The sequence below is a fragment of the Eubalaena glacialis genome, chromosome 3, assembly GCF_028564815.1.
Source record: "Eubalaena glacialis isolate mEubGla1 chromosome 3, mEubGla1.1.hap2.+ XY, whole genome shotgun sequence".
Taxonomy (NCBI): domain Eukaryota; kingdom Metazoa; phylum Chordata; class Mammalia; order Artiodactyla; family Balaenidae; genus Eubalaena; species Eubalaena glacialis.
This window is the reverse complement of record NC_083718.1, coordinates 177,147,122-177,160,766: the sequence shown is the minus strand read 5'-3', so window position 1 is coordinate 177,160,766 and position 13,645 is coordinate 177,147,122. Positions and strand designations below refer to the sequence as shown.

The 13,645-nt window shown below is 46.8% G+C and overlaps 1 protein-coding gene across 1 annotated transcript; it reads right to left on the bottom strand.

The window, feature by feature from the left end:
* Positions 1-9,540: 9,540 nt before the first annotated feature.
* Positions 9,541-12,427, bottom strand: HTR1D (5-hydroxytryptamine receptor 1D). Its single transcript, XM_061187012.1, is given in 4 exon segments — positions 9,541-10,277; positions 10,279-10,628; positions 10,631-12,208; positions 12,296-12,427. Coding segments are annotated over 3 exon segments (1,218 nt in total). The 5' UTR covers positions 10,886-12,208; positions 12,296-12,427; the 3' UTR covers positions 9,541-9,664.
* Between the last annotated feature and the right edge of the window lie 1,218 nt (positions 12,428-13,645).

The following is a 13,645-nucleotide window of genomic DNA, read 5'->3' as shown; positions in this document are numbered from 1 at the left end:
GGGAACAGATATTTCTTTCCCCAAAACCAAAAGAAGTTTTCAGTCTGAGCTACATAACGAACAGACCTGAATTTGAATCCCAGTCTGTCCCTAACTAGTTTTGTAACCTTGGGCAAGTTTCTTTATCACGTTAAGCCTTGGTTCTCTCATCTGTAAAATGGGTATAATGTGGAGCACACAGGACTGTTGCGAGGATAGAATGATACAAAACATTTTTAAAGTGCCTAGTGCGAGGCCTAGTGCCTGGTTAGTGCTGGGAGTGTTGCTGTGGTTAAAAACATAGAGAGGGAGTGAGTACCCTGCCACTGGAAGTGTAAGCAGAGGCTCGAGGATAACTTGGTAGGAATGGGAAGGAGTCAAGTAGCTAGTGGGACTGTGGCTCAGGGAAGTGGTGCAGGCTGGTAGCTAGTAGTACTGGCTTTTGGTCACAATGATTAGATGTTTATCTTGGCTTTGCAATTTAATTGCTGTGCAAATTACTTAACCATTCTGAGCCTCAGTCTCCCCAGCTGCAAAATGGGGATAAGTGGTTCCCACCTCACCGAGTTGCTGGGGGATGAAGCAATCAAAATGTGAGCTGCACTGAGCCTGCGCGTCTGGAGCCTGTGCTCTGCAACAAGAGAGGCCACGATAGTGAGAGGCCCGCGCACCGTGATGAAGAGTGGCCCCCGCTTGCCACAACTAGAGAAAGCCCTCGCACAGAAACGAAGACACAACACAGCCAAATAAATAAATAAATAAATAAATAAATAAAATTTAAAAAAAAAAAAAAAAAATGTGAGCTGCTTCTCTGATGTTAGTGATCTGATTGGGATTGTCCTGGATGGCCTTGAAGGTCCCCTCCCATCTGATATTCTCCAGGTCTGGAATCCCGGCTCTTGCCCTTGGGAGCAGACTGCAGAGGGCCCTGGGGAAGCAGGTAAATGCACTGTCCTAAGACTCCCAGATGCAGAGGACTTCTTGCATCCGCTCCTTGCCAGGAGCAGTGTAAACAGGGCACTGTCCCTTTCCCTCCCCCACAAGCCAGCCCTTCCTGTGACAGGAAGGTGGCTAGGATGGCATCTGAGGAAGCTGAGGGGGTAGGACACAGGATGGGGTACGGGACAGGACAGTGGTGGACAGGCTGTCTGGTTTTCTAATCTGCTTATGCACTTTGGTCCCCAGATAAACTGTGAGCTCTGTGAGGGATCCAACTGCAGTACAGGGTACAGAAATTAGCCAATAGCCTGGGGAGGATCAGAAATTAGCCAATAGCCTGGGGAGGATCTGGCAGCCCAGGGGCCAGATCTGGCTCACAGGTTTGTTTTGTTGTCTGCATAGTTGCACAGTGGTTTGTTTTTTAAGTTAGTTGTCAACATTTAAAAATAAGGGGATTGCATTAAAAATCCCAATTCCTTACTCTCTTCAAAGTCAGCAGAGTTGACACATTTCTGTATGGCACGAGTTAGTGAGAGATGAGTAGTAGCTGCCGCCTTTAGTTAGGGCATATGAGCTCCAGTCACCAGAGTCCCCACACCTCCCAGTTGTATCACACCAGTCAGCTTCACTCACTTATGAATGTGCAAATTACTTAACCATTCTGAGCCTTAGTCCCTTGAGTTTATGATCCCTGGGATAGAGGGATATCTAAGCAATATCTAAGGACAATGGGACAAATCCCAGCCTGGTTATGTGATTCATGAGTGCTCTGAACTCCATTTCCGCATCTGTAAAAGGGGGATAAGGACACAGATCCCTCCCAGAGCTGATATGAAGATTACTTAAGAAAATGTCTGTAAAGCACCTGGAATATAGTAGGTGCTCAACAAAAATTCTTTGTGAGTATACCACGGCCCAGGCTCATTCAATACTCTCCCTGGTTTTGAATGCTACAGTCCTGGGCACAGTGCCAGGTCCCAATCACCCTGTGAGGCTAGCGTTATTGTTATACACACCATACAGAAGAGCAAACTGAGGCACAGAGAGATATTAAGCAAGTAAATGGAAGAGCTGGCATGCATAGCCCAGTTTGTCTGATTCCCAAACCTGTGCTTTTCCCTCACAGCCGCATGCCATTTTGGCCCTGACCACATCCACTGGGGTTGAGTGTGAATTCTGAGGTATAACTAACTATAGGGTTAGAATTCTAGCTCTACTAGCATTTACTAGCAGTGTGACACTGGGCAAATTATCTAATTTCTTGGGACTTCCAGTATTTTATCTGGAGGATAGGAAAAGGACCATCTTCATGTGGGTTAAATGAGTTAAATGCTCATAAAATACTTAGGGCAGCACCTGGGTTCACAGTAAGAGCTCAATAAATGCTAGTTATTGTTATCATTAATTGAGCACTGGCTGCGTGCCAGGTACTAAGAGTACAAAGATCAATGAGAGTCCCTGTGGGGCTCAAGATGAGAGATCATAGGCCAGAGGGATGTGCTGTCAGGGAGCCTGGTTGTGGCAGCAAGAGGGGGGTGGTGGTTAACTTTATGTGTCAGTTTGTCAGGACCACATTGCCCAGACATTTGGTCAGATATTATTCTGAAAGTTTCTGTGAGGGTGATTTTGAATAAGATGGACATTTAAGCCAGTGGACTTTGAGTAAAGCAGATTGCTCTCCATAATGTGGGTGGGCCTCATCCAATCAGTTGAAGGCCTGCATAGAACAAAATGGCTGATGTCCCCTAAGCAAGAGAGACTTCTCCAGAAGATGGCCTTTGGGCTTCACCAGCAACATTGGCTCTTCTGCACCAGACTGCTTTTGGACTCAAGGTGGAACCCTTTTGTCTGAATCTCCAGTCTGTCATCCTCCCCATCAGATTTTGGACTCATCAAGCCTCCACATTGTGTAAGTCAATTCCTTGAAATAATTCTCTTTCTATATAAATGCACATCCTATTTGTTCTATGTCTCTGGAGAACCCTGACTAAAAGAGGGGGGGTAGTACCAATACCTTTGGCAGTGCTAGCCCGGAGAAGGTTGTCCAAGGGCCCTGACCCTCTCCCTTATAGATGTAACTGTCTTTAATATTTGGGATGCATTTACTACGAGGATCCCACAAAGCTGGGAGAGATAGCACATATAGAGGCTGACAGAATCAGGATTCAAAACCCACTTAATCTTCAGAATGATGTGCAGGAACCTACAAGAAGAAATGTAACATGGATCAATGAAAAGTCCTCCCCTTGGGCTCAATTGTGCAGAGATAGAATCAGGGACCAGGGGGCGGGAGAATGTAGCCAGCTGAAAAGCACTAGGTGTGTATAAGACTTGGCACTTTAGTTTGACAACAAGTGCAATATGGGCCAATTCCTTCCTGGGTTACGTTAAGTTCTGACGAGGCCTGAGGCTGATCAGCCTGAGGAGACACAGCCCTGGCCTCCAGGTTTCAAAAAGGCAGGATAGGGACGGGCAGATGGAAGTTACTGGAAATCAGATTTGGGCCCAGTGGGAAGAACAGTCAGTGCTGACCAAGATGGCCTGGGTGTCTCATGGGCACTGATCTCCCTGTCACCAAGAATGTTCTAGGAGTTATCCCTTCTTCACGATGTAACCAAGACAGTGCTGTGAAGAGAAAGAGCATGCACTTTGGATGGGATGGACCTGGATTCAAACTAGTTAGTGTGAGTGTGACCTCAGATGAGTCACCCTGAGCCCATGGACCTCAGGGAGTACTCGCGCTGCACTGGAAATCCCTGGGTTGCCTCTTAAAGCAGCCAATGAATATAACCTGTTTACCACACTGGCTGGCTCACACTGAGAAACATCCTCTGGCTGTCCTCACTTCCCTGCCCAAGGCGCCAAGCCCGTGCCAACCCGAGAGTGCCTCGTGCTGCCCAGACTTGCTGCCATCCAACCCATGAGAGGACCGGGTAGCAAGAGAGACGTGTGTCCTCCTGGTACCTGTCTCGATGCGTTCAGTAGCAAGTAACAGAAAAATCCAGCGAACAGTGTTTAAATCATAAGGATGGTTACTGCTCACTTAACAAGTAATCTGGGACAGGCAGTCCCAGGGAAGCTTCGGTGCCTCAGTGATGCAGTCAAGGAAGTGGGCTTGCTTTTTCTCCTCTGCCATCCTCAGGGCATCCACAATGTTTTCCTGCAGGATCACAGGATGGCTGCCCAAGCTTCCCATCCTCACCGGACAGCTCCCAAGAAGGAAGAACTTTTTTTTCCTCGCATGTCTCCCTTTTCCTGCAAGGAGTATCTTTCCAAAGGCCCTAGCAACTTTCCCTTATATCTTTTTATTTTATTTATTTATTTTTTAAAATTGAAGTATAGTTGATTTACAGTGTTCTGTTTCCCCTTATATCTTGAATAACTAGCTTCTCCGGGTTGGCAAGGTACTTCTCCATTTTGTACCTAAATTCGCAGATCCTGAGAACCCCCTTGGTCCCTGGCAGATCTGACCCGTTGGTTTCCCTACTTATATCCCATTGGCCAGAACTGGGTCACATATCCATCCCTTGACCAATCCCTAGTAAAGGGAATGGAAGTATTCCAACTGGTTTAAACCAATCAGGATTCACCTCCTGGGGGAACTGGCATGTTGCCGTTTGACCTGATTGATGGCAGGAAGCAGGATTGGCTGCTAGACGGGAATCCTGCAGTGTCTGCCACACTTGCGTACGTCAGAAATTAGCAAATTCCTGTCCTAGACAAGGCTCTGATCTCCCCCAGCATCAGCACCATCATGCTGTGCGTGTGTTTGTGACTAACTGTGAAAGAATTAGGAGCACGACAAGGATGTTGGCAGAGGGGGAAGGAGTAAAGCCCCAAATACCGGCTTCCTCTGTGGTCATGGGAAATAAGTTTATTTTTAATCTGATCTTCATGTGGCCTAATTAGTGTGCGGTTCTCCAGGCATGGGCAGCTTTCAGGTAATAAGAAAGAGCAGAAAACAGCTGATCTTTCTCCTAAGCTGGCCTATCCTTTGACGGTCCCTGGGTAGAAACTGTGGAGGAGGGGGCATCTGAGCAGAAGGGCAGAGGGCCTGGGCTGAGTGCAGGCTAAGGGGTCAGCCCAGCCCTGGCTCCTTGGGGACACTGGGGTCACCCAGCCTCCTCACTCACCTCTTGCCTCAGCTACACTCAGGACAGAACTGCCCTGAGTCTGACCTAGGTCTACCTGACACCAAATCTCATGATACGTGAGGTTCCAGCCACAGGAACCAGTCACCTTCTCTTAAAACTTTAAAGACAAAGACATTGAGAATAAGTCATTTATAAACCTGGAAATGGTGTTTCATTCATTCATTCAAACAAATACTTATTGAGTGTCTACCATGTCTAGGCACTGAAGTGTGTTGGAGATCAAACAATGATACATGATAAGTAAGATCCCCACCCTTAAGAAGCTGACACCCTAGAGGTGGCAGACAGACAATAAGCAAGAACTAATATATATCATCATCAGTAATAAATATAATAAAGTCAGAGAAGGGGATAGAGATGGCTGGGTAGATGGAGGGGAGGGGTGCCTGCTCTTCTGGATCAGAGGTCTTCCGACTACAGCCTGTGAGCTGCCACTTATTTCAGTAAATAACATTCTATTGGAATATAGCCAAGCTCATTGATTTATGTATTGTCTATGGCTGCTTTCATGCTACAATGGCAGAGTTGAATAATTAAAACACAGATTCTATGACCTGTGAAGCTGAAAATATTTACTATCTGGCCCTTAAAAAAAAGTTTGCCATCACAAGTAGATACCATTTCACACCCACTAGAATGGCTATAATCAAAGACAGACAATAACAAATAAGAGTGAGGATGTGAACAAACTGGAACCCTCACGCACTGATAACGGGAATGTAAAATGGTGCAGCCACTTTGGAAAAGTCTGGCAGTTCCTCAACAGGTTAGACATAGAGTTACCATAGGACCCAGCAACTCCACTCCTAGTTATATACCTAAGAGAAATGAAAGCATATGTCCACACAAAAACTTATACCACAAAATTCAGAGCAGCAGTATCCATAGTAGCCAAAAAGTGGAAACAACCCAAATGTCCATCAATAGATACATGAATAAATAAAATGTGGTATAGTCATACAATGGAATATTATCTGACAATAAAAGGAAATGTAGGGACTTCCCTGGTGGTCCAGTGGGTAAGACTCCACGCTCCCAATGCAGGGGGCCCGGGTTCGCTCCCTGGTCAGGGAACTAGGTCCCGCATGCATGCTGCAACTAAGAAGCCCACGTGCCACAACTAATACCTGGCGCAACCTAAATAAATAAATAAATATTAAAGAAAAAAAAAAGAAATGTAATAGTGATATATGCTACAGTATGGATCAACTGTAAAAAGAAAGAAGCCAGTCACAAAGTACCACGTATTGTATGATTCCATTTGTATGAAATATCCAGAAGAGTCCATCTACAGTGACAGAAAATAGATTACTGATTGCCTAGGGAGAGAGAGGTTGGGCAATGATGGCTAAAGGGTGCACGGTTTCTTTTTGGGGTGATGAAAACTGATTGTGGTGATGGTTCCACAACTCTGTGAAAATACTAAAAGGCATGGAATTGTACTGTTTAAATGGGTGAATTTATGGTATATGAATTATGTCCCAATAAAGCTGTTTTTAAAAGGTTTACCAACCTTTGTTCTAGACAGTTAGGGAAGGCCTCGAGGTGGTGGCCTTTGAGCCTCTTTTGTAATTGGCTCAAAGTTCTCAAATAGTAACAGGTGGCATTTTACTGAGCACTTACGTGCCAGGCACTGTGTGAAGCATTTTGCAAATCACTGCCTCTTTTAATCCTCACAAAGATCCTATGGCTTAAATACTGACAACTCCATTTAACAGATGAAGAAACTGGAGCGCAGAGAGATTAGGGGACTTGCCTCAGGTCACACAGTTGATAAATGGCAGAACCGGGATCCAACCCCATGTATTTCTGACCTCAAAGCCTGTGCCTTTAACCACTGAGACACACTGTATGTACATAGTTCCCTGTCCAGTCTCTGGATTCCTGATCTTTCCCAGATCAGATCAGGCAGATGGCCCAAAGCGAGACGGAGGAGGTGGGGAAGAGCACAGCCTTAAAGGAAAGTAGGGAAGGGCACGCGGGGAGCAGAGGGGAGCAGTGAGCGTGCTGAGATGTGTCTCTGGGCTCAGGGAGGGCCCCCACGGGGTGAGCAAGTCACTAACACAGTGGTTTTAGAAATTTGGGAACAATCTAGTGCCTAGAAATCACCTAGTGCAAGAAGTGGAGAGAGGTTTATTTAAAAGATTCCTGGGGGCTTCCCTGGTGGCGCAGTGGTTAAGAATCCACCTGCCAATGCAAGGGACGCGGGTTCGAGCCCTGGTCCGGGAAGATCCCACATGCCGTGGAGCAACTAAGCCCATGCATCACAACCACTGAGCCTGTGCTCTAGAGCCCGCGAGCCACGACTACTGAGCCTGTGTGCCACAGCTACTGGAGCCCACGCACCTAGAGCCCATGCTCCACAAGAGAAGCCGCCACAATGAGAATCCCACGCACCAAAATGAAGAGTAGCCCCCGCTCACTGCAACTAGAGAAAAGCCCGCGTGCAGCAACGAAGACCCAACACAGCCAAAAATAAATAAATAAATAAATAATAAAATAAATAAATTAAAAAAAAAAAGATTCCTGGGTTTCACTGCCAGAGATTCTGATGTAGTGGGTCTGAGTTGGGGACCAGAAATTCAACGTTGACGGAGTCCCCCTGGGAGATTCTGATGCAGATGGTCCAGAGACCACACTGTGAGATGTCCAGCAGAAACTTCAAGGTCAGCACAAGACTCCTCTGGGTGCTCCCCTACCCTTATCTTGGCATCCCTCCTTTTCTCTCCCTTTCTGATATTCCATATTCCTGACTCTCCTTCTCCCTGTGCCCAGAGACCCCACGGAGCATTACAGGCCTCCCAGGCTCTGTTCCTGCTCTTTTCTCCACCTGGCGTGACCTTCCCTACCTTCCTTTGCTCTGCCCCATCTCCCCCACGAGGCTTCATCACACCTCCCCTTCCTTAGTCTCCCATCCCAAAAAGGCTCATCTTCTGGGACTCTGCTGGTGTGTGACCTCTTTATGAAATCTTCCCTAACCATAGGCAAGTTTCTCTATTGCAAAATGAGGATGAAAAGCAAACCAGAAATTGTATGTAAGGAGCATTGCAGGCACTCAATACATAGCAGCTGTTATTTTTACATTGCTTGACCCTGGGCGGGTGAGTTTCTGTATCTCTAAAATGATAAGAGCTCTTAGGCCAAGCACTGTATTAAAATATACAATAATATACCTATTATTTTCCTCATTTTACATTTGAGGAAAGTGAGGCAAAGAGGGATTAAGAAACCTGTCCAAGGTCACCCAGCTAGAAATTGGTAGTACTTGGATTTGAACTGAGGCATTAGGTCCTCAGCTCTAATCATCATGTTACACCAACTTCATTGTTATGAGGCTCCAATGAAATAATAACTACCAGGACTCTGGCACAGGGTGCCAGAGACTGAATTGAATTGAAAGGTTTCTATGTCCAGGGACGGGGGGAAAAATTACCCCTTTGAGGCTTTGCTGATCATGATGTCTCATGCTTTTTATTTGACAATACTCAACAGCTTAAGATCTCTAAAGAGAATGGGATATAAAAAAATAATTCAGGAAAAAAATTCAGAATGGTATTCCAAGCTTGGTAGGTGCAAATCCTGTCAATCTACTTCAATGGGGCTAACTGTGGGGTTTTTGTTTTTGTTTTTTTAATTTATTTATTTATTTTTGGCTGTGTTGGGTCTTCGTTTCTGTGCGAGGGCTTTCTCTAGTTGCGGCGAGCAGGGGCCACTCTTCATCGTGGTGCGCGGGCCTCTCACTATCGTGGCCTCTCTTGTTGCGGAGCGCAGGCTCAGTAGTTGTGGCTCACGGGCCCAGTTGCTCCACGGCAGGTGGGATCTTCCCAGACCAGGGCTTGAACCCATGTCCCTTGCATTGGCAGGCAGATTCTCAACCACTGCGCCACCAGGGAAGCCCTAACTGTGGGTTTTAACTTCAGAACATTAAGATGGTGCAGAGAAACTGGGGAAGGAGGAGAGGCACAGGGTAGCTATCTGGTTCCAACCATCCCACTCCCCTGCCCCTGGCTTCTGAATCTCTCTGTCACTCTGTATCATTGGCACCTCCAATGCTGAATCTCTCCCCATGAACAACTAAGGAAGATTCAATCTAAGAAGGACTCAGTGGAAGAAATATTGATACTTGGGTGTTAATTTCCAATTAAGGTGCCACATGGAATGGAAATGCATCCACGTGACTCCAAATTGTCTTTCAACTCAGGTCATTAATCTCATCTACCCTCTTTTAAGCTCCATACAAAACTTACGTAGACCAGAAAGCCTCCCCCTTTGAGCCTGGGGTCTTCCTAAGAGTCAGGCAGCTTTCTGCCTGAATTGCATCAGTGGGGAAACCTGTGGTCACATTCTTTCCAACATGGATGAACTGTGAAAATATTATACTAAGTGAAGTCTTGTCCCATTTTACACAGCTGGCCAGCTTTTGGTGGCTCAGAGGTCAAGAAAACAACAGCAAAAAAGAACGCTGAACAATTCTATTGATTAAACCAAAACCCAAGATATCAGGACTAACCCAACTCTCAGGAAAAATAAAAAAGACAATTCCAGTTGGGTTACAGGACATAAAAGATAACAAGAGTCACCACCAAACAAGACTAAGAGGCTTTCCTGAAATGGATGACTTTCTGAAATGCTTGCCGAAACTCTTCGTTAAACACAGTATAGATTATTGGATTGATGAGGGAGTTTAGATAGCCTAGCCAGGTGAAAAAGTCAAAAAGGGCCGCCGGGTGGATCCAGCACGAGTCCTGGCAGATGGGGAGGACCAGAGATGCAACAAAGAAGGGCAGTCAGCAGATGATAAAGGCCCCCAGAATGATCCCTAGGGTTTTAGTGGCTTTCCTCTCTCGGGCAGCAGAAATCCTCTTGCGCTCCAGGACACTATCCGCAAGCTTGATCTTCACATGGTTAAAAAAGAGAGGGGAACCGGCGGAATGAGAGTGCCCCTCGTGAAGGCTGGGATTGAGCGAGCAGAGCGAGGACCCCGCAGAGCCTGTGATGAGACGGGCTGTGGTAAAGCGCTTTCCGTAGAGGGATGGCGGATTCAGGATGCGGTTCCGGCCGGCCGTGTAGATCCGGCCATAGAGGATGACGAGCAACACAGACGGGATGTAGAAGGCCCCACAGGTGGAATAGATGGTGTAGGAGATCTGAGACGTGTTCACCAGGCAGTCCGACATCTCTTCATGAGCTTTGGCCTGCCGCCAAGAGTGGTGGGATGGAGACGCAGATGGAGATTGCCCAGACGATGGCAATCATGGCGGCCGCATGGCCTGTTGTCCGGCGTTTACTATACTCCAGGGCATCAGTGATGGCCCAGTACCTGTCCAGAGCAATGACACAGAGATGCAGGATGGAGGCTGTGCAGCACGTGATGTCAGAAGACAGCCAGATGTCACACAGGAGTTGGCCAAAGCTCCAGGTGTGGGTGGTGGTATATGCAATGCTGATGGGCATGACCAAGATGGAAACTAAGAGGTCAGTCATGGCCAGGGAGCCAATGAGATAGTTGGCCGGGGTGTGGAGCTTCCTGGTCAGGAAGATGGTGGTAAGCATGGTGGTAAGATGGTGGAAAGGACTGTGGCCAGTGTGATGATGGAAAGGACCACAGCAAGAGAAATCTTGAGGGCTTGGAGGGTCCCTGGATCCCAAGCCCCTGGAGTTTCTGTGGCATTCAGGGATCTGTTGGGAGCTCCCTGCAGAAGGCCTTCCACTGACTGGTTTGGTGGGGACAGTGTAGGTGGCTCTCTCTTCCCACAGACTTTCACACACGCAGCTCCTTCCTTCACAGTTGTCCTCTCACAGAATAAGGTCATCCTTCTGTTTCACGCTAGTGGGAGGCAGCCACCAGAACAGACCCCAGTGAAGAGACCTCCAAACTTGACTTTTTTTTTTTTTCTTTTTTTAAGTAGAGGGAAGGATTATTTATTTATTTATTTATTTATTTATTTATTTATTTTTGGCTGTGTTGGGTCTTCGTTTCGTGCGAGGGCTTTCTCTAGTTGCGGCAAGCGGGGGCCACTCTTCATCGCGGTGCACGGGCCTTTCACTATCGCGGCCTCTCTTGTTGCGGGCACAGGCTCCAGACGCGCAGGCTCAGTAGTTGTGGCTCATGGGCCTAGTTGCTCCGCGGCAGGTGGGATCTTCCCAGACCAGGGCTCGTACCCACGTCCCCTGCATTGGCAGGCAGATTCTCAACCACTGCGCCACCAGGGAAGCCCCAAACTTGACTATTTAAAGAACACTGAGGTGACTACCACCTGGTAGTTAAAGGTCTTTCCTAAACCAGATGAATCCCAAGATGTCTCACTGTTCTGGAACTTTGCCCAGCAACTGGTCAGGCCTAGAGGGCACATGCTGGATTTGTTAGACATTTATCAGGATATCAAAACAGTGTAGGCAGTGCTCAGGAATTCTTGCCTTTGGCATTTTGGCTCCTTCCAAAGCTTGAGAGATAAATGTGTTTAATGAGAACTTCAGAATAATTTCCTCCATCCTATTCTGAGATTCTGGATTTCAGGTCGCCTCTGGGGAGCTTTTTTTTTTTTTTAATTAATTAATTAATTAATTAATTAATTTTTGGCTGTGTTTGGGTCTTTGTTGCTGCACCTGGGCTTTCTCTAGTTGTGCGAGCGGGGGCTACTCTTCGTTGCGGTGCGCAGGCTTCTCATTGCGGTGGCTTCTCTTGTTGCGGAGCACGGGCTCTAGGTGCGCAGGGCTTCAGTACTTGTGGCTCGTGGGCTCCAGAGCGCAGGCTCAGTAGTTGTGGCGCACGGGCTTAGTTGCTCCACTGCATGTGGGATCTTCCCAGACCAGGGATCGAACCTGTGTCCCCTGCATTGGCAGGTGGATTCTTAACCACTGTGCCACCAGGGAAGTCCCCTCTGGGGAGCTTTTAAAACTAGAGACAAAAAGAAGTACCAGCTGATTCAGAGAGGAAGTGCAGTCAACAGCTCACAATTTTCTCAGGTTCGTCTGGATGTGTCATAAGGTACTTAACTTTGGTTCCTGTCCCACTGAACGTTTGGAGCCCAGACAAAACATTCCGGTTACCAAGACTCGAAGAATGCATGAGCTGGGAGAAGGCAAAACAAAGAGATCACTGTGGGTTCATCGAGAAGGGCATGTGTTCAGAAGTTCTGCGGGTTAAGGAAAAAAAAAAGTAGAGTTAGGTTCTAGAAGGACAATTTAGACACTTGAGATTAACTCTAAGATTAAAAGGATACTGTTTAGTGCTGGCAGCGGTGCAGCGTAACTGGCGCTCTCACAAGTGTCAGGAGAATACAGGGGAGGGCCACGTGCCCACCTCCACAATCCCCAGAGGGGGCAAAGTGTCACAGCTGTTGGAAGCATCACAGGCTTGTTACAAGGACATGAAACCAGCTCTGTAAATTGTGAATCAGAAATCATACTATTTATTCAGCAACAATGGAAACTAAACAAAATTACACACACACACACACACACACACACACACAGAGGCCACTTGGAAAGATACCAAATTGTTACAATTTATTTCTCTATGAATTGGGGAGGGGGCAGTGAACTTTCTTCTATTCATATGAGTTTTCCAAATTTCCTAGAGTGAGCATGCATGACTCAAAACAAAATACAACAAAACCACCTTTTCGTTAAGCAAAGAAATTAACTGCCAAAATAAAAACCCCAGAGCATTTTTCATGGTGAAAGTCCAAATCCAGAAAATACATTTGGCTTTCCAAATGAAAACTGGAAATTTAGTCACAAAAAAAATCTTAAAGAATCATTTTCTTTTCTCCTCTGTGTCTCGGGACTTGAATCTGGGTTTCAGTATTTGGGACAGGGGCAAGTCCTGGGGTCTGAAGTCCATGGGGCCTGGCAGGCAGCCCCTGGGTATATGGGGTTGGCAAGAAGAATGCCAAGACCCCTTAGCCTCGTCCACAGCCCCACTGTGTCTCCCCCTGCCTTGTGTGGAATGCTACAACTCCACCAGGAATCCCTATGATTCATTTTATCTCTTCCAGGTCAGCTTAGCAAACAGGTCTTGCCCTAAAAGCATTCACAGCCCAGCAAGGGAAGCAGACATGTAGCTTCAAGGACCCTGGGATGGAGCTGGCAAGGCAGAATATATATATATACACGTACTTTTTAAAAATGTGATCAGAATTATTATGTATGAATTTGTTTCATAGTTTGTATGTTTTTGATTGATTGATTTATTCATTATTATTATTTTTTAGGCCACGCTGTGGGGCATGCGGGATCTTAGTTCCCCAGCCAGGGATCGAATCCATGCCCCCGCATTGGGAGCGTGGAATCTTAACCACTGGACCACCCGGGAAGTCCCTTGTTTTTCTTTTTTTAAATAATTTTATTCATTTTTATTTATTTATTTATTGACTGCGTTGGGTCTTCGTTGCTGCGTGTGGGCTTTCTCTAGTTGCGCCGAGCAGGGGCTACTCTCCATTGGGGTGCGCAGGCTTCTCATTGCGGTAGCTTCTGTTGTTGTGGAGCGTGGGCTCAGGGCACGCGGGCTTCAGTAGTTGTGGCTCGCAGGCTCAGTAGTTGTGGCTCGCAGGCTCTAGAGCGCAGGCTCA